At 52.1% G+C, this 18,657-nt stretch overlaps 9 protein-coding genes across 9 annotated transcripts; 4 read left to right on the top strand and 5 right to left on the bottom strand.

Moving 5' to 3' along the window:
• Positions 1-458: 458 nt before the first annotated feature.
• On the top strand, positions 459-2,688 carry L3040_006438 (uncharacterized protein; the record flags this gene model as incomplete). The annotated part of the gene is made up of 6 exons (XM_066154116.1): positions 459-642; positions 725-1,217; positions 1,278-1,653; positions 1,705-1,926; positions 1,977-2,579; positions 2,647-2,688. 6 exons carry the CDS (start codon positions 459-461, stop codon positions 2,686-2,688), a joined length of 1,920 nt encoding a protein of 639 aa, XP_066011100.1.
• Positions 2,689-3,365: 677 nt separating this feature from the next.
• L3040_006437 (uncharacterized protein) lies at positions 3,366-4,580 on the top strand (the record flags this gene model as incomplete). Its single annotated transcript, XM_007289224.2, has 1 exon — positions 3,366-4,580. The coding sequence occupies one exon, from the start codon at positions 3,366-3,368 to the stop codon at positions 4,578-4,580; it is 1,215 nt and encodes a 404-aa protein (XP_007289286.1).
• Positions 4,581-4,668: 88 nt separating this feature from the next.
• On the bottom strand, positions 4,669-5,838 carry L3040_006436 (uncharacterized protein; the record flags this gene model as incomplete). The annotated part of the gene is made up of 2 exons (XM_007289223.2): positions 4,669-5,485; positions 5,543-5,838. 2 exons carry the CDS (start codon positions 5,836-5,838, stop codon positions 4,669-4,671), a joined length of 1,113 nt encoding a protein of 370 aa, XP_007289285.1.
• Positions 5,839-6,789: 951 nt separating this feature from the next.
• L3040_006435 (uncharacterized protein) lies at positions 6,790-7,656 on the top strand (the record flags this gene model as incomplete). Its single annotated transcript, XM_007289222.2, has 1 exon — positions 6,790-7,656. One exon carries the CDS (start codon positions 6,790-6,792, stop codon positions 7,654-7,656), a length of 867 nt encoding a protein of 288 aa, XP_007289284.1.
• A 1,060-nt stretch (positions 7,657-8,716) lies between these two features.
• On the bottom strand, positions 8,717-9,404 carry L3040_006434 (uncharacterized protein; the record flags this gene model as incomplete). Its single annotated transcript, XM_007289221.2, has 3 exons — positions 8,717-9,078; positions 9,192-9,247; positions 9,316-9,404. The coding sequence occupies 3 exons, from the start codon at positions 9,402-9,404 to the stop codon at positions 8,717-8,719; spliced, it is 507 nt and encodes a 168-aa protein (XP_007289283.2).
• Positions 9,405-10,090: 686 nt separating this feature from the next.
• L3040_006433 (uncharacterized protein) lies at positions 10,091-11,411 on the bottom strand (the record flags this gene model as incomplete). The annotated part of the gene is made up of 3 exons (XM_007289220.2): positions 10,091-10,257; positions 10,305-11,131; positions 11,185-11,411. 3 exons carry the CDS (start codon positions 11,409-11,411, stop codon positions 10,091-10,093), a joined length of 1,221 nt encoding a protein of 406 aa, XP_007289282.2.
• An 875-nt stretch (positions 11,412-12,286) lies between these two features.
• L3040_006432 (uncharacterized protein) lies at positions 12,287-13,984 on the top strand (the record flags this gene model as incomplete). Its single annotated transcript, XM_007289219.2, has 2 exons — positions 12,287-12,472; positions 12,563-13,984. 2 exons carry the CDS (start codon positions 12,287-12,289, stop codon positions 13,982-13,984), a joined length of 1,608 nt encoding a protein of 535 aa, XP_007289281.2.
• A 684-nt stretch (positions 13,985-14,668) lies between these two features.
• Positions 14,669-15,805, bottom strand: L3040_006431 (uncharacterized protein; the record flags this gene model as incomplete). The annotated part of the gene is made up of 3 exons (XM_066154114.1): positions 14,669-15,175; positions 15,274-15,588; positions 15,632-15,805. 3 exons carry the CDS (start codon positions 15,803-15,805, stop codon positions 14,669-14,671), a joined length of 996 nt encoding a protein of 331 aa, XP_066011099.1.
• A 733-nt stretch (positions 15,806-16,538) lies between these two features.
• Positions 16,539-18,522, bottom strand: L3040_006430 (uncharacterized protein; the record flags this gene model as incomplete). The annotated part of the gene is made up of 2 exons (XM_066154113.1): positions 16,539-17,486; positions 17,560-18,522. 2 exons carry the CDS (start codon positions 18,520-18,522, stop codon positions 16,539-16,541), a joined length of 1,911 nt encoding a protein of 636 aa, XP_066011098.1.
• Positions 18,523-18,657: the final 135 nt, after the last annotated feature.

The raw sequence follows: 18,657 nt of genomic DNA, 5'->3' as shown, positions 1-18,657 counted from the left end.
AGGGTGTTTCTATCACGAACCGTTCTATTTATTTTCTTCGATTTTTACTGTATTCAGCAGTTGTTGTCTTTTATTCGGGATTCCTTAGCGCTGTGAATTTTCTCTCCGCAGTGCCTGTGAATTTGCTGTGTCTCGCTACGTTGCTACTACTGTCATTCCTCCCGAGGCGGTAGTGCCGTCATATTGTTGGTTGGTGTTGAATTTGGTCAACTTCTGACCCACACGTGATACAATCCACCTAAGGCCGAAAGTTTATTACGTTCTGGCGATTCTTTCCCTCACCTTCCCCGATTCCCGTCACCACAACGCCATCAAGGCATCACCATCAGACCATCTTCACCGCGACTCGGGGCATACCCTTGATCAAGACATTTGTTACCGACGCGTCTCATCACCCTAGAAGCACAATTACAGTCTTCAAATACTATTATCTGACCGCGGCGCGACAGCACAGCAAGATGTCGGACGAGGCTAGCCCCAATTCTGCTACTCCTATTATGGAGGCCGAGCCAGCGCATGCTGATGCTGCAGTTCAGATCGAATTGAAAGAAGCAGAAAGCTCGACTAAGCCAGTCTCAGACAGCAGTGCTGAGATCAGCGAGTCCAAGGAGGCGGAAGTCGCGACCGAAGACGCGCCAGGAGGTAGCAACAACACACTATTTCCTTTTGTTACAATACATCTAATCAAGTAATTTCACGCTAACCATTATCTTTACGCGTCTAGGTGCCGAAGCTGAAAACACAAACGATACGCAAACAACCTCCGACGACGTCACACAAAACAACCCTGCGCCTGGTGAAGAAGACAGCAAAATGAAGGACACCGCAAAGCCAGATGATACGGCTCTTGCTGTTACGGGACCTGCGGATGTCACAGTCGGAACACCTGCTTCTGCCGCAAAGAACAAAGGTGGAAACCGACGCAAATCAACAGGCGTTCCGGAGCATAAGGGCAAGAAGATCAGCAAGAAGGCCTCCCTTTCCAGACTGACACACACCGATGCCAAACCCGGCGATTACTTCTACATCCGATTGAAGGGTTATCCTCTGTGGCCCGGGATTGTTTGCGACGACACAATGCTGCCAACTACCCTTCTTCGGAATAGACCAGTAACTGCCGCAAGAGCCGATGGTACCTACAGAGAGGACTTTGCAGATGGTGGAGCCAAGGTCAACGAGCGTACATTTCCCGTCATGTACCTCCATACAAATGAATTGTAAGTCGTGCTGACTGGCGTGGTCATTGGTAGTGAGTGATTGCTAATTTAGTACTATAGTGGCTGGATCCCCAACTACGACCTGGTGGACCTTGACTTCTCAACAGTAGGAAACGTCCAGCCAAATATGAGAAAGGACCTGGCTGCTGCTCGTACACTTGCCGCCGAGAAGAACGATTTGGGCTACTTCAAATTGATCCTGAAGCAATTCGTGGAGCAACGTGAGGCAGAGCGATCGGCTAAGGAAGCTGCCAAAGCTGAGAAGAAGGCTGCAGCGAAGAAGAGCGCAACTCCTAAGAAGGTCACGAAGTCTGCCAAGACTGTTGTGGAAGATGACGAGGACGACGTCGAGATGCCTGATGTGGCAGAGCCCGAGTCCGAGGGAGCAGAGGCCAGTGCCGAACCCAAGAAGACGAAGAAGCGAAAGGCAGAAGAGGTAAGTTGATATTTCAACATCAGTTGAGTTGTTGCTGATCAAATCTTTGAGACCCCCCAGGCTGGTGATTCTGTCAAGAAGGCTCGCACCACCATCAAGTTAACAACCAAGTCCACGAATGGTGCCTCCACCCCAAAGGCTCCGAAGGAAGCTACTCCGAAGGCGGCCAAGCCAAAGAAATCGAAGGCAGCCCCTAAGACTTCTGAGACTCCTGCAGTTACTGTGCCGAAGGAACCAGAACTATCAGCTGAGGAGAAGAGAGCCAAGAAGGAGGTAGGTTGCGTGCGCAATTTTTGAAATTTCTAAAACTAACAAGTCACCAGAAAGAAATCCTTTTCCTGCGCCATAAGCTTCAAAAGGGCCTGTTGACTCGAGACCAGGACCCAAAGGAGGAAGAGATGAAGCAGATGTCCGAGTTCGTCTCCAAGCTCGAGGGTTACCATGATCTTGAGGTCAGCATTATTCGAGCTACGAAGATCAACAAAGTCCTCAAGGCGATTCTCAAGCTACCTAAGATTCCGCAAGAAGATGTACACGGTTTTAAGAAGCGATCTCAAAAGCTCCTTGACCAATGGAACAAGCTACTTGCCAGCAGTGACACCACCCCAGCTTCAGGCTCGGCTCCAGCCACCAACGGCGAGGCTAAGTCTGAGGTAGAAGGCACCAAAGCTTCTCCAGCTGAGGCCACAAATGGAACCAAGGAATCATCCGCTGAGTCGAAGGCCGAGGAGAAAATTGAAGAGAAAACCGAGGAGGAATCCGAAGAGACGGCCGAGGACAAGGTTGAGACGGATGAGAAGGCCGATGCTGAGAAGTCCGAGGGAGGTGAGAAGTCTTCAGTAGACGGATCAGCTACTCCAGAGGCCAAGGGTGCTCCAGCTGAGATTGAAGTTGTCCCAGCGAAGGCTGCCGAAGAACCCGAGGAGGTAAGAAGCCAGCACCCAGAGGGAGCTCCCGCGATCTGGTACTATCATGGAACCTAACAATGTACAGGAATCAATTGCAGAGCCTGACTCGGTTGAGACCACTGCTTAATTCTTAAGTTTTGGTATCTCGCGTTCCCAAGAATACGGCAGATCCTCCTGGTCTATTATCCACGATGCGTCAACTTGCCTCTGCATAAGAAGATGACTGATGGATTTATCCATCATTACTCTCACCGGTTTTATCTGGTAGCCCTCTGATTCTCTTCCAAGCAACGGCACTCGTTCGGCATCCCATTGCGATTCTGATTTGCGATTCTGCATGTAACACTATGCGATACTGGAGTCTTTTCTTCTTGGACTGCGTGCTCCGATGCAATCTGGTTCACGACTGTAAAACCGGCGAGCTTTCCAAAACTGGTCTGCGAGGGAGGATGGGATCTGGATGGGCATGGGCATGGGCATGGGCAGCATGGTGTCTAATTTCCATGAGCACTCACTATCTGGTTTAGCCTAGTGACTCTTCCAAGCGCGTTAGGAAATGAACAGATGTCTACTATACTAGCATTGACAGATTGTGAATTACGTGAGTGAGCTATCTCCAACGATGTTGCTTATTAAATCGATTCAGAGGGGCATGGAGAAATCGTCGTAGCCCCACTTCATGGTGTCGGGACCAATTAGCGTGCGTATCCCGATAAGGAGCTTTTTTTTATATCTAATCGAGCAGCGAAGTATGGCAAGTATATATTCTTCGCGATCCCCCAACAAACTTGTAGACACCCAGCAATGTCTGCCCCTGCCCCCGAGTATCTGCGATTCAAATCTCACAAGTCCCTCACACATCGACTCGTTCTCTCAACTCTGACCGGTCGCCCAGTTGCCATCTCCAATATTCGCTCCTCATCGCCTACGAACCCAGGTCTTGCGCCTCACGAGGTATCTTTCCTCCGCCTCCTCGATAGTATCACCAATGGCACGACCATGCAAATCTCGTACACCGGTACGAAACTCATTTACAACCCCGGTCTCATAACCGGCAGCGTCTCGACAGGCGGCTCCGACGTCGTGAGATGCGTACTGCCGGATACTTGCCAGAGGGGCGTCAGTTGGTTTTTACTACCGCTGTGCATGCTAGCCCCGTTCTCAAAGGCGCCGATAAACGTGAAATTCGAAGGCGAGGGCGTCATCACCAGTGCGACGGAGACGGGAGACGTGAGCGTCGACACGTTCCGGACTGCCATCCTGCCGCTCTACGAGAGCTTCGGGATCATGTCCGCCAAACTCGATCTGCGCGTCACTCAGCGCTCGTGTACCGGCGCGGGCGGCAAGGGCGGAGGGGGGATCGTGGAGTTGCGCTTCGGGAGCCAGTTCCGGCTCCCCAAGACGCTGCACATGAACCGGAGCCCGGGGCGGGTGAAGCGGGTACGCGGCGTGGCGTACAGTACGGGCGTGTCGGCCAGCAACAACGCGCGGATGATACATGCGGCCAGGGGGGTGCTGAATACCCTGGTCAGCGATATCCAGATCGCGGCGCAGTACGACCAGGCGCCGCTGGTGTCGGCGGGGGATCGCGCGAATCCGGGCGGGAAGAAGAGGACGGGGATTGGGTTTGGGTTGAGTCTGGTTGCGAGTACGAGTTCGCAGGGCGTGATATACTCGGCGGACGTGCCGGCGCCGAGTGAGGGGGGGGTGACGCCGGAGGATGTGGGAAAGCAGTGTGCGTATCAGTTATTGGAGGTCATATCGCAGGGCGGCTGTATAACGAGGGCTGCGGCGCCAACGGTCTTGACTCTGATGGCAATGGGGTCAGAGGATGTGGGGAGAGTACGGTTAGGGAGAGATGTGGTTGGAACGGAGGAGTTTATTGGTCTGGGTAGGGATTTGAAAAGGTTTGGAGCGAGCAGTTGGGGATTGAGAGATGCTGATGAGGATGAGAGCGACGATATCATAGTCAGTGTGAAGGGCGCTGGTGTTGGGAACGTTGGCAGGAAGATAGCATAATAATACATTTTTTGAGAGCCAACGAATGGCTTTAGTCAACTTGGTCTTGAATGGATATTGTTCCGTACTATATACAAAGCTGGGTATCTCAATTCCTTCCTAGGGCCTCCACGTCTCGCTGTAACCGGGCACTGGCTGCATTTATTCGTCGATTCGCTGTGATAGCAGCAAACTCCGCAGAGAAGCCAACCGTCTGTAGAGCAGACTCTGTAGCAGAACCATAATCCCGCCACTGCCTCCTGAGGTTGTAAAAAATGTTAAACTCTGCTACAACGGCCGATGCTGACCAAAGTAGCTCCAGAGTACTCCCATCCTCTACTTCTTCTTGAGCCGGAGATGGTTCTGCGAGCAGCCTTTCGCGTTCTTCGTTTCTCTCTTCGTCTGTCTCTCCAATCCTTGTAATCGAAGAAGGTCCGTCGTTTTGTGGTATTATCTCCTGCATCTCCATATCGCCATTCCTCCTAACACTTCTATGGCCTATCTCACCTCTTTCCTCTGCATCCAAATCCTGCGTTGGCGCCACTGATACAGCCGTCACGGGTACCGCATCGTTCTTCTTGTACACCTCAATTATAGCCGAGAGTTTCTCCTTTTCCACATGCACGGCCAGCATAAAAAACTGCAAGCTCAGCACTAGAAGGTCGAGTAGTATCATGTGGAACCTGGAAGTCGGTCCTTTGTACCCGATGAGATCTATAATCACTCCTCCGTGCAGGTAGCCACGCATGGCTTCTCCAGCTTCGGGGCGCGCGGTGAAGAGGTGGAGGAGCACACAGATCATGTTGGGGAGGACGATGGCGCCGATATATGGGCGGTGCTGCGGCGCTGGCGGTACGAAGGATGGCTTGGGTGTTAGGAACATCATCTGGTTGAGAACGCGGAGAAGGAAGCGGAAGAGAGAGCAGCTGCTCCTCTGTTAGCATCTTGGCCAATTCGCGAGACACGGGCAACGGGGGACCGACTCCATATAGTACAGGATCGAGAGCTCCGCGTAGATCAGGACATCGAGGTTTGATGTCAGCGAAGTGATGAACTCATGTTTCTTCTCGAACAGCGCCCTCGCATCGCTCTGGGCTTTCTGCTGGGCCGGTGTAAGCACATTTGATTGAATCACCGGTATGTCCTCCTCGTCGTCGTCGCCGCCGCCACCCGCCGGGGCAGTATTGCTGGCACTCGGGCCAGGGATAGGAACGGAAGCTGGTTCTGGTAGAGGCGTCTCCGAGCTGGGCAGGTCGGTTGCGGCGGGGTCATTGTTCATAGCTTAATGGGACTCATTAGTAGGGCTCTAGTCTTCGGACGTTGAGGAGCTTCACATCGTTTGGAGGGAGGTGGATTTGATAAGGTCCGGAAAGGCTGTGAGGCTGTGATCACTGACGGAAAGGAATGGGACTGTGCCTTGCAGGTTCAGCGCTTTGTCAGCCCTTCTCATGGTAATCAGGTTGCGCACCTCTCTTTTGAGCGCACTCGAATCTGAAAAGTGCAAATCAAATTTGATCGTATAAACTTCAATATGAAACCATCAGAATTGCAACATCTTGTAATATATTAACAAAGCTTAATTCTATATATTGAAAGCTATATCTACATATTGCATTCCTTCTTTTGATTTGTTGGTTTTCAGATCCACTAAAATTTGTATGCAACGTCAAGTAAATTCGAGCGCAACTTTTTTAATTCTCGACGTATTCTAATCCTCATTCGATTAAAAAGATATATCAAACGTTTCTCTGTTTTTTCTTCATAAAAGCAGCAAAGCTCTAAATACAAACTCGTCAAGTACGTATCAAATTCATATCGATTTTCAATGATATTAATCGTTTTTACTAAAATTTGAGCCTCTAAATTCTCTTATAAATTATTGATAAATCTAGAGCGGAAACAGTTATTATATAAGAAAGCTTTACTATATGAAAAAGCTCTTATAGTTTTTATAACGCAACAGAAAAATCGGCCAAAGAGGGCTGAGAAAGCGCTGAACTTTAAAGGCACGGGATCTCACGTGCGTCTCCCTGACCCTGAATCTCTATCTCAACCTTCATCTACAATCACTTTTTTTTGGGCAAGGATTTCCGACGAAGATCCCATTATGCGGTCATGATATCTTCAAGCCCTCAGCTTACAATTCTTCTTCCTCTAATCGACATTCCATGTGATTTTTGATTATTATTCTATCGTTGCGGACTAATCCTCCAAAAGATTTACAGTAAACATGCCTTCCCGCCGCCGACCAGCCGTTCAACCAAAACCCAAGCCTGGGACAGCTTTCACACTCTTCCCCAAGCTCCCCGTCGAGCTGCGTCTTAAAATATACTCCGAACATTTGACGACCAGCACCACCACCAGCCGCATCGTAAAGATCTGCTGGAACGCCCGAAAGCGCGCCTTCGTATCCAGACGCCCGCCCCCTCCCCTCTTACACACCTGTTCTGAATCCCGTTACCAAGCCCTCAAAACGTACCAGTTGCACTTCGCGTCCTCCCCAGAGTTCGCCAGGGTGTACTTCTCGTTCGAGCGGGATACCCTGGACCTCTGCTGGGACTCGCTTGGCTCGTCTCCGGGCAGGGTTGGGAGGAAGATGAGTGACGAGGAGATGGGGAAGGTGCGGAGGTTACTTGTGAGGGAAGACAGTTTGCTGGGTCATGCGGCGGACGGCGGGAGGGAGTTGGAGCGCTTCACGGGATTGCGGACCCTAGGTGTTCTCTGTGACCCGGAGAATGTGGCGTTCGGGGGTGAATATGGGACACGATCTATGCATCAGATTGCTCAGGAGCTGGATGTTGACGAAGAGGATAGTGGTGCAGATGGCGAGGAGGCTGCTGTGAGGAGGCTGAGGGCACCGAGGGCGGAGAGGTGGCCTGAGCTGGTGTGTTTGAGGGATGTGGATGGAGCTGATCTACCCAGGTGTAGCAGGCATTGGTGGTTCGATGGGTGGAATCACAGGAGTGCGGTTTTGCAGAGGGAGAAGTGGCCGGAGGTTCTAGCGGAAGCGTTGGTGTTGACGTCACAACACGATCCGGATGATCAGGCATTCATTGAAAACCTTCTATTCATGCATGTTACTGGACAGCAATTGTGAAAGCTCAGTGGACTCGACGAGCTGTTCTACGACTGTACGACGCCGTTGTAGCATTCTCGGTGGCCTGGAGCTCGAAAGTTGATGTTCAGTTGGTACTCGGGCTTATTCGGTTAATAGTAGTAGTTGACTTCGTAGCTTTTGCAAGCTTCTAATATATTCTAAGAAATATCAAGAAGACAAAGAATAATTTCAATCCGACTCAGGACAGACTTATTTCGAAAAAATTAGGAAAGGACCCCAAAAGTTATGAGGCCAACTCCCACGATTATCCTGCAACTTGCCGTCTAGAGATACATCAAGGGTCCCGATTCGGTTCTCGGCGTACATGCAGCCCCCCCCCCCCCCCGTGTTGACTTCGACTTCGCCTATGCTGTTCCAGAAGCTCTTACGGAGTATCCCTCATGCTAGCACAACCCACAACCCATATCCATATCATCTCCCCCAACACTCAAAAAATTCGACGTGTTTCTCCATACCAGGTATCAGATCTACTTCACCAGAACATAAGAAGCCCCGGACAAGTAAGTGAAGTTTCACACGGGTCAGTCAATCCAGGATGGAAGAAGATCTCCAGGCTCGAACAGTAATCTGTACGTGCCGTAAGTATCGTTTCTGATACAGAAGCCTCGTCTTGCCTGGTGCTGGTATCCATCCATCCACATATACTTCGTACGTCCTACAGCATTTCGAAACATTGATTGATGCTGCAAATTTTACTACTTCATGATATCCAACCACCAACTCCAAAGGCCTGATTCCGAAAGCCAGATCTAGCTCATCAGTATCGTCGGGACACTTGAGTGGCTTTGCGGACTCGTTAAATCTCAGAGTTCGTAGGGCATCCAGATCCGGATTTTTATTACTACTGATGCCGCGGACAAATGTATGTTCAATAGACATTGGCGATCGTCATTTCCATTAATCTGGGTATGATACCTTATCCGCCATGGTCTGTTCTTCAATCTTAACCTCCTGGTACGCCTAAGAAAAACTCCATACGACTTGCAAGCCTCTCAAGCATTACTCTTCATCACAAACACCACCCGTCCCTTTCTCCACCTTACAACGCGACCACCATCCCTATAAATCCCACCGCCCCGGCAACAACCATGCTGCCCAGGCGGCCCATGCCCGTCTCCCGCGCTGCTGCCACCTTAATCGTACTCGTCGCCTTTCCTCCAACCTCACTTTGCAACGTCGAGATGGGATTGCTGAAACCGTTCGCGGTGAGGATGCTAGCTTGGGCAGCATATACGGAGCTGAAGAAGGGACGGACCGCGGCAGGGATAGCCTCGAGGTAGTTGGCTGCCAGGGTTCCCTGCGTGGCAAAGACAGCGGAAACGGAATCTTCAAAAGCGGAGAGGGAGGAGATAGCGGCGGCGTCGATTTGGATGGCGGAGCCGGCGGCGACGAAGGCTGTGTCTGTTTGTGGTGATCAGTATGGAGGTGATATGCATGAGTGTTCTAGTGAGTGTTCTAGTGAGTGTTCTAGTGAGTTTCCTGGGAACAATCCCTCGGCGATTGGTCGGACGTACTGGTTGCGAGCACTGAGAAATATGACAATAGCTGGTCGGCGGCGACTGTCGATTGTCTAGATTCAAGGTCAGTCTTTGATCTCTGACTTCAATTGAAAGACTAGGGTGAAGGGGGCGCGTTTACGCAGCATCTTGCCTCTTCTCAGCCCCCTCTGGTTGCGCAGCCACAAGGGAAAGGAGTCCAGTAAGGACGATGACGAAGCTGAACTGCATTCTGGCGATTATCATTTTCGTTGGTGAGCAAGCGTGGGTAATCGAGATTCACGAACGAATTCTCGACAAGTTAGATGTGAGGTAGTAGTTTGAAAAGGTTGGAAAGGCGACGGACAAGCTTTCACGCAATGTTGATGGAACGGAAGGGTCCAACTACATAGGCAGGTACGGCCCGTCTCCAGTAGCCTAACCCTAATTGTCACCTTGAATCTCGTCTTCCCCCCGCTGCGGAAATAATCAATGTTGTCAAAATCAAGGATCTCGTCTTCCAGCTTTGTAAACAAGGCTGGCTGGCAGGTCAATCCACCAATCGGGTTTTCTCACGACTGGATCTTGATGCCCGAGATCGTGGTTCGGCAGCGCATTCTCGGTAACGATCTTTAGGTCTTCCCAGGAGACCAATTTCACCTGGAAATCGCAGCGCGCAATCTTGTGTTTAGAGTGGTGAAATCCACGAGATAAGGCAGGCTATAAGGCTGACGGCTTCTCTTCGCAGTCTCGTAGATATTGCGCAAAAGTTTCAAGGATTTTCATACGCCATTCCTTGCACTGTAGTAACCATTCATAGCTCGAAATTCCCGCAAAGACTGAGGGTGCTTGGAAGCGGGCTGATTGGGCCAGTAGGCTGGCTACCTGGTATTATAGAAATTCCAGCGTCGTAGTTCAGGAGTAGATCATGATTCCTGCTATACCTTCATTCCCGCTCGTAACATGTCGGAGACTTTCGGAGGCAAGACCAACGCACTCCTGTCGTTCCGCCTATAGAAATCAACTATCACCATAGCAGTCTTCTCCGGTAGATCTTCATGTATAAAGTGTCCTGCTTCGGGGAAGACTTGCAAGGAATATTTCCCTATCAGCTGTCAGCCTGACTCCATTGATAGAGTCCTATGGCAATACCTTGCATTTGACCGATAATCAGCTCCTTGTCCAATCTGTCTGTCCCCGCGAGTAGAAGCAATTTTCCTCCCTTCGCCTCCAAAAACTTCTTACTGAGTCCAACGAACCATCCTTCCCAGAAAGGTTGGGTGGCGGCCAGGTCAGTTTTCCACGTCCAGCTTCTCGAGCTTCGTACCTTTGGATCGTGCTTTAGCAGTGCAGGTACACTCGTCCGCGCTGACATTGAATTTCGAATTGTTCTGGACCGAATATGCCATTCTATGCCTAGCTCCAAAGACGGAAATCCTGCAGGTCTCGTCGACAAATACGTCTGCATACTTTGCAACGCATCAATCGCAGAGCCTTCGACAACATCGAGTACCGCGTATCCGAGTACTGCATCTCCCAATTCCCCGCTCTTTGCGACGTTCGTCACTACAGCCCCTCCGAGGGAATGGCCAATAAGGATCATGGGAGGAAGTTGTTTCCAGGCCATTCGCTTCTTCGTTTTGTCCAATATGGCTATCAAATCTGCGCTTAGGGTTTCCAGGCTCAAGTCTATGATCTCTGGATCGGGTGTGGTCGTGGTAGAGCCATGCCCTCTGGCATCAAGGGAGAGGATGCCTGCATTTGGCAGACACTTTCGAATCTCGGCTGTCAACAAGGCGAATGATAGCCCGGATGATCCTGCTCCATGGTGTGTGACAAACAGTGGCGCATTACCAATGGGAGACGTGAGGTAGGCATGGTGCATTATTGTGAAAGTTTCGGTAGTGGATTCGAGAAATAGTTCGCGTTCGAAATAAGAGGTCCATGGAATCTGGTCCATGGTTCTTTTGTTTGGGGATCTGAGAACAGTTCGCATTAGTCAAAGTCACCCGAGAAAGAGGGAGACTTTAACCCTTTGGGCCGGGCGAAGAGTTTTTGATTCTGCGAGGGGATAATGGTCCCTGTAGATGAGGCTGAAGACGCAGATGATGCAGAAGAAGAGTCGTCATCTTGTGCCAGCTCAGTGTCAAACTGGTCCGGCTCTTCTTCAGGCTCGTCGACATCTTGGGATAGCGGAGGCATTGTTGCTGGATAACTTGCCAGCTTGGCTTTTGCGAAGGATCTCTGCAGGCCGCTCATGGTGGGGTAATTAACTGGAATGGAGAGGTGCGAATCAGTGGGTGAGTGAGGGAGGGTTCGTCGAACATGCGCAGTATCAAGTAGTGAGGAACAGGCAAAACAGGTCGGACATTCCACCGTGGCCGAGTGAAGAAGTGACTGAGAGTTTGCCTTTGGATAGTTTGGAATTCTGGATAGTCATCCCGAGCTCCAGGAGAGTATGGGATAAGAGAAGCAGCGCTCGCTTAGCCGATAAGATAAGCAATACCGGTGCCGGCCCGGGCTGTGTGATTGATATCCGACATGGGGGAACAGATACTGGTACGGAAGTAAGTACTGCCGTAGAGTACCAAGGGAAAGGGACTTAATTAAAGCTTTTAACCTTAAAACCTTAACTCCACGTTTAAGTTCAACATGATAGTTGTATATACCGGTACCGGTACAGTACCTAGTCTGTCAAGTGTGGACCTTGATGATCTAGCTACTGGCACCGGTGACACGGGCCCGGGATGAGTTGCTTGTGGCTGGTGAGTTGGTTGGTTAATGGGAAGGAATTGAGACGGTGACATCATTCAGAAACAGACCACGATCACGACCACGTGACCATGACCACCACCTCCGCCGCCACCACAACAACAAGTACATTCGCAACTTCCCCGGCAGCGCTCACTATTGGCTCGAAGTCGATATTGGCTCTGCTCGCAGTTTGATGACCCGTGAAGTGAAGACTTGAACCCAACCCGGTTTTTCTTCCACAACATCTGACGACTGCCACTGTTCACCTCTCACACTCACTCTCTTCTTTGTGAGCTTTGCCCCCGAGGCCCGCGACCCGAGTTTGATATCCCCACAATAAAAAACCCACTTCCAGACTCGCCCACTCAATTCCCATCAACATGACGCTCTGGGGCAACACGAAGGACGACGAACCCGAGGACAATGGCCAGAATGGAGACTCCAGCAGTCGTGTTGTTCAGTCCCAGCCCGAGCCCCAGCCCCGCGCATCCACCGAGACCGATGAGCGCACTCGTCTGCTGCCTCCGCGTCCAGCTGAAGGTTACCTGAGCCCTGATGATCCAGCAGTAAGTCCCCAACTCGCTCGAATGTCCGGCTCCCTACACGAATTGTAGGTAGTGAGTACATGATGGGATGTACATGCTAACAACGTGCAGGTATCGCCATACAACCTCTGGAGCGTCCGATTCCTCCGCTACTTTACGGTCTTCTTCGCCATCATCACCTTCCTCTGGTGGGTACTTTTGCTGGTATCCATTTTCGTCAGCCCTCCCGGGATGCATTCTCGAGGGTCCGGATTCTTCGACTTCTCATACACTACCCTGACACTCGGCCTGCTTCTCTTGGGCCTCATATCCTTCTCTACTCCATCCAAGGCTGCACAGGTATCGTGCTTGATCGTCGCAGTTGTCTTGTTGCTCGATATGATCTTGATCATTACTGTCCCAAGACTTCGGGTCGAGGAGGGCTGGGTTGGAATTGCAAGCGTTATTTGGGCGGTGCTGATCGCCATTTGGACCATCATCACAGACCGGATTGTCGCTTGGGGCAAGCGAGAGGAAGAGGAACGCCTTACAGGTCGCGCTGAGTCTCGTCGTACCTTAGGCGAGTGGACCTCGGTCCTCTTCTCTACAGTGGTCTTGATCGCTATGGCCGCTGTCGCTATTCTCCTATCTGCAACTCTCATCCTCCGATCTCGCGATTCTTCCCTGCACGCACCGGGAGAGCGAATCTTCGTGGATGGCGCCAAGTACCAAATCCATCTGTATTGCGAAGGATCTACGAACGTGACGAACGCTGCGGGAAAGAAACTGCCGACCGTCCTCTTCGAGGCCGGTGATGGACCATTCGAGCATGGGATGATCAGCATCGCAACTAACGCCCTGGCCAACGGCAGCATCTCCCGTTACTGCTACTCTGACCGCCCAGGATTTGGCTGGTCCGACAATTCCCCGTCACCATTCTCCGCCGGCATGGCAGCTGATGTCCTCTCCGAAGCTCTGGCTCGTGCTGGCGAAGACGGACCATGGGTTTTGGCCAGCGCAGGAGTCGGCAGCATCTACAGCCGAATCTTCTCTTCGCGACACGGCGGCGACGTCCAGGGCCTTCTCCTGATCGATCCACTCCATGAGGATCTCCTCTACCGCTTGGGTTCTCCTCACCGAGGCTTCCTTCTCTGGGCATGGGGCATTATCTCGCCTCTGGGCTTGGACCGTACGCCCGCAGCCATCTTCAAGGGCCGCACTCGCGAGGACCGTGTTTATGGACGCTCTGCTTACCAGAACGGAAAGTTTATCAAGGCTAAACTCCAGGAATCCTTGGTTGCCGATTCCTTGACTAAGAATGAAGTCAGCAGCGCCAGACATATCCAGTCGGAGACGACCCCTTTGGCGCTCATTAGCTCGGGTATTGAAATCAAGAGAGACCGAACGTGGGAGCAGAAGCAGGAGGACCTCAGCCACCTGACGAATAATCTTATTAGCTGGGACATAGTCAGCAAGGCTCCTTCTGAGGTGTGGAGGACGTTGAACGGACGAGAGATCATCGAGAAGAGATTGGCAGAATTGGTGCACGCATAATTTGAGTTGGAGGGAATGGCATACATATTTGATCTTGAAACGAAACAGAGGCCAGAGGGTACCAGGAAAGAGGACAGAAGGGCTGCAGCTCCAGACTGATGCCGCATACGTGTCTGTCCTGCATTTTTAGCAGGGTTGGTGGGAAATTTCCGTCTGTCCTTCGTCGATCACGGTAGTTTTACGATGATTTAATGTCCTTATGTAGATAGTGTAATGAAAAATAATTCACCGCCTCCGAATTCTGTGTGCAGTCGGTGTCTGAATCGTTGGATGGAAAAGATATTCTTGCAATATACTAGGAGCTGTCTCGAGAGAATTGTCTAGGAGAGGCTTCGGAAGCCAGGAGATTAAATCAGGCTAAGAAACTACTTTGCGCGTGGCGCCAAATCGGGACAAGATTTGCCACAGCCACACCTGGAGAGGGTTACGGAAAGGCGAGGGAAGGATATCCAGAAGCTACAATCAGAAGCTACGTCAATAGCACATTTTCGTCAACCCGCATGTCACGGCTCGATTACTAAATCGTTCTCGACGTATAGATTTATTGTCTTTTTCGGATTTCTTATGCATCAAGTACTGTTACGAAATTCCAACGAGCTACCAAAGCTTGAAAACACCAGTCAATCACAAACGCCTATCCAAATACCTTCCAATCCAAAGCCCCTCGCCCAAATGACCTCCATCCTAGTTGATATCAACCTTCTTCACCTCAATCCATTCCCTCTCCACCTTCGGCACCGTGATAACCAAGAGCCCATCCTCCAGCTTCGCACCAATCTCCTCCCCATCCACCTCTGCCCCCTCCTCCTCCTCCTCCTCCTCCTTCCCCCTGGGCGGCAACTTTACACTCCTTTCAAACGCGCCGACTCTCCTCTCGCCGCTCTTCAAGCTCTTCAAGAAAGTCTCATCGCCCGGTCTGTAGACCACACCTGCGATGTTCAGCTCCCCCTTGTCCGCGTCCCAGTTCACGCCCACGTCTTCCTTCTTGGCGCCTGGGAGGGCGATGTGTAAGACGTAGGCGGCCTCGGTGGAGAAGACGTCGATGGGAGGCGTAAATGTATCCTCTGGTGCGTCTTCGTCGGCAGGGGCAGGGCCAGGGCCAGTCTCGCCTGATCGCGGGCCAGGCCGCTCGCCGGCAGATCGAGCTTGCGGTGCGTATGAGCGGAGAATATGCGCCCATGATGGGTGCTGCTGAATCGCTGGATGGCTGGTGAGCGCTTGGTAAAGACCGTTTAAGTCGAATCTCATTCTCATCGGTCCTGCAGCGGCGAAAGGAGGAGGAGGAGGACCTCTGCGTTCGGGCCCGTGGTGTCCAGATCTTGGCCCTCTTTCTCCGCGCAGTCCATGGCCACCACGACCGTGTCTGTCGCCTCGTGGGCCGTAGGGATGAGGGTGAGGGTGAGGATGAGGGTGATCGTCTCTCGCCTCGCCTTCACGGCCGGAGTGCTCGTACTCGTGCCCACCATCCGGCGACCCTGTGCGCGATCTTGATCTCTCGCTACCGGGGTTCTCACGATGGTGGCGTCCTCCACACCCGCCCCTCGTGCCAAAGAAGCCTGGTCCTTCACGTCCATGTCTCTCTGGCCCTCCGAATGGGAAGCTATCTGGACCATGGTAATGGCCATGAGCTGGACTTCCCCAGCCTACAAATGGAAAGCCAGTCCCAAACGGAGGAGGGGGTGGTGGGTGAGGGCCGGCTGGACGCCCTGGCTGAGTGCCTCTGTTGAAGGGACCGCCTGCGCGATCGACACCCGCGCCGTGGTGATCCATGCCGCGGACGAAATCCCAGAATGGGCCTTGTTGATCATTGGTATATGCCATGATCTTGGTCTAAATGTTACGTGTATTGGTGTGAGAGAGAGAGAGAGAGAGAGAGAGAAGTGTAGATTCAACCTGTGAAGAGCAGAGTATCGATATATAGAGTAGCAGGAGAAGCAAAGAGCGAAGGGTAGACCGAGGCTTTATATCAGCCCGCAATAGGGCACCTGAACGACAGGAACGCATAGACAAGACCGATAAGCCCAGGCAGAATGAATGAATGGGTCAGAACAAGCAAGACTCGACTCGAAGCGTCAGAATCGTTCGTCATGATGGATTCTCAAACAGACGCGCGTCCGCTACCTACATCTGGGGGAAAAGGTGTGTGTGGCGCATCCCTGCCAACTTGTCGTCGCAAGCTTGGACTTCCCGTAAAAGAGTTGACTAATCTTCGGTACCGTGTTGTTTTTGCCACTGGATGGACATTGGAGAGGCGGAGGGAGTTGAGCTTGATAAGCGAGGATTCGTACCTTGGCTGCTACCCTAGATCTCTGAACGAGAGGTATGGGTAGGTAGCGAATAACACGTCTACTTTTTTTTCTTATTCAATTTTTAATCCCGTGGAAAATCGATTACTTCTTTCTGATTTACTGATTAAATCTAGATTTAATAGGTTTGGGTCTGTTGTTAAACACACCTAGGGTTAGGTGCGGCTCATACCTAAGGTTAGGTCCGGTTAAGGCAACTCATTGTCCTTCACTCAGATTGAAACCCTTGTTTGTTTGCACTTTTATATTTAAGTTGCGGGACTTTTACTTCTCACGACTTGAACCGTTCTCGATATGCTCGGCACCCCCTGGTCGTTGACAACAAATAGATAATACGCCCCTGGAATCAGCACCCCACTGTCCTTCGGCAGAGTCGCCGTGTACGAAGTCTTGCCATCCGGCGCTGACGCCTCTTTTACCTCCTGCAATGGCACCCGTCGCTGATCCGTGTTGATCGAGTGGGTGGCGCTGCCGATTCTGATCAAGACAAGGCTCGCTTTCGCAGTGTTGCATGTCACAGTGAGCGTACCGCCGACGGTCACATTCGTCTCTGCAACGGCCGAGATCTCGGGACGCGTAGCCGCAGACCCATCGGCGTTGAACAGGTACGGCGGCGAGAAGATCTGGCCGTCTTGGTGATCGACGGTTCTGTCACAGCCGGAACCTCTGCCATAGCACAGTCCCCCGCCTCCGCTGAACACCGTTGCGTCGGGCAGCAGGAGGCTGATGGAGTGGTAGGTCCGCGGCACGGATTCGGGGGCGAGAATTGTCCACTCCTTGGTCACGGGGTTGAACAGCTCCGGGTACATGGTCGCGGCCTTGTCCGTGAACACTTCGGCCACTTGCTGCCCGCCGGTGACGAGGACGGTGCCGTCGGGGAGGACAACGGCGTTGGGGTAGCCACGCGGGTATGTCATGTTGGCAACCTCCTCGACCACGGACGGCTTGTACGCCTCGGTGATGGTCGTGATGTGCGAGGTTGCTAAGCCCGGAGAGTCGGTGTAGGTTGCCGCTCCCCCGGCCGAGAGGATTTTACCAGGCTCGTACATCACGTTGGCCGCGCACATGGCGTCGCCGCCAGAGCGAGTGCCGGCAGGCATGTTGGCGCCGTTGTTGACGGTATCATACCAGTTCTGCGCTTTGCTTGGGCCGGCTTGAAAGACACTGCCGTTGGTCCAAGAGTAGAGCCATGCGTGCTGAAGAAGGTGTTAGTAGATGGATTATTATCTGAGGATTGTGGGTCATGGGGTGGGTGTGTGGGTGACTTGCGTTATCAGTCCGCCAGACTCCCTCGTCGTCAACAGTCAACATGGGATCCGTCAAAGCTTCCGTGAGCGCCGTCCATTTGCCCGTTGCCGGGTCGTACAACTCCCCGCTCTTCCCTCCCCTCTTTCCACTGAAACTCCCTCCTAATTCAAAGATCTTCCCCTCGCTGGTCGTGCAGCTCGACTGGTAGCCTCGTGGGATGATCATATTCGGGCCCTTGGTGAACTCATTCGTCGCCGGATCGTAGAAGGAGACAGCCTCGGCATTACTGCCGCCAGAGATCATGACTCTGCCGTCCTCCAGGGTGGATATACCCGGACAGAACATGTCGTGTTTAGTGTTCGCAACCTCGCGCTGGGATACCTTGCCGGTCAGGTAGTCGAAGTCTGCGAATTGGGTGAGGCCTGATGCACCACCCCATGTGGTGGCGCCCCAAGACGAGAAGAACAAGACGCGAGACGATTCTGGATAAGCGGGTACAACGAAACCACCGACTGGAATGACAGGCAAGCGGATGATGTCGCTCCACTGGCCGCTCCTGGACGGGTTTCTTGGGGCGGCGAGTTTGATGGTGGTGAATCGGGAGTTGAGAAGCCAGAACATCGCGTTGGTTTCCATAGGAAGTTTGATGTAGCAGATACGATCCTGGGTATCGTAGACGGCCTGGGCGCAGTTCGCGGTGGTAGCGCAGAGATTCACGCAGTCGGCCTCAGTAGCGATATCTTTGGTTTCCTGCGCGTTGCCACCATTCATGTCGGTGCCTTGGCATATGGTGAAGTTCTTGCCGTCGACGACTGTTGTAGTCTCTGGGGTGGGACACCGGGCGATGTGTGATAACTGTGGGAGGTTGGTTGCAGGCTCCTGGCGCGAGCGAAGACTGTCTGTATGTTGTGTAGGGGGGAGCGCGGATGCAAGATGCGCGAGCAGGAGGACAGAGGTCCCAAGCAGATGTATCTTGGTGATCATAATTGCGACCAGAAGCAATCCTCTAAAATAAAACAATAACAGCAGATATCTGGGGGAAATGTAACGAATATAGCTGGCGATTTGGTATCCTTCCTCAGAGAATCTGAACGAATGATATAACGACTTTAAAATATC

The sequence above is a fragment of the Drepanopeziza brunnea genome (assembly GCF_022702325.1).
Source record: "Drepanopeziza brunnea f. sp. 'multigermtubi' strain 214-2 chromosome Unknown ctg11, whole genome shotgun sequence".
Classification (NCBI taxonomy): domain Eukaryota; kingdom Fungi; phylum Ascomycota; class Leotiomycetes; order Helotiales; family Drepanopezizaceae; genus Drepanopeziza; species Drepanopeziza brunnea.
This window is presented reverse-complemented; position numbering and strand designations above follow the sequence as displayed.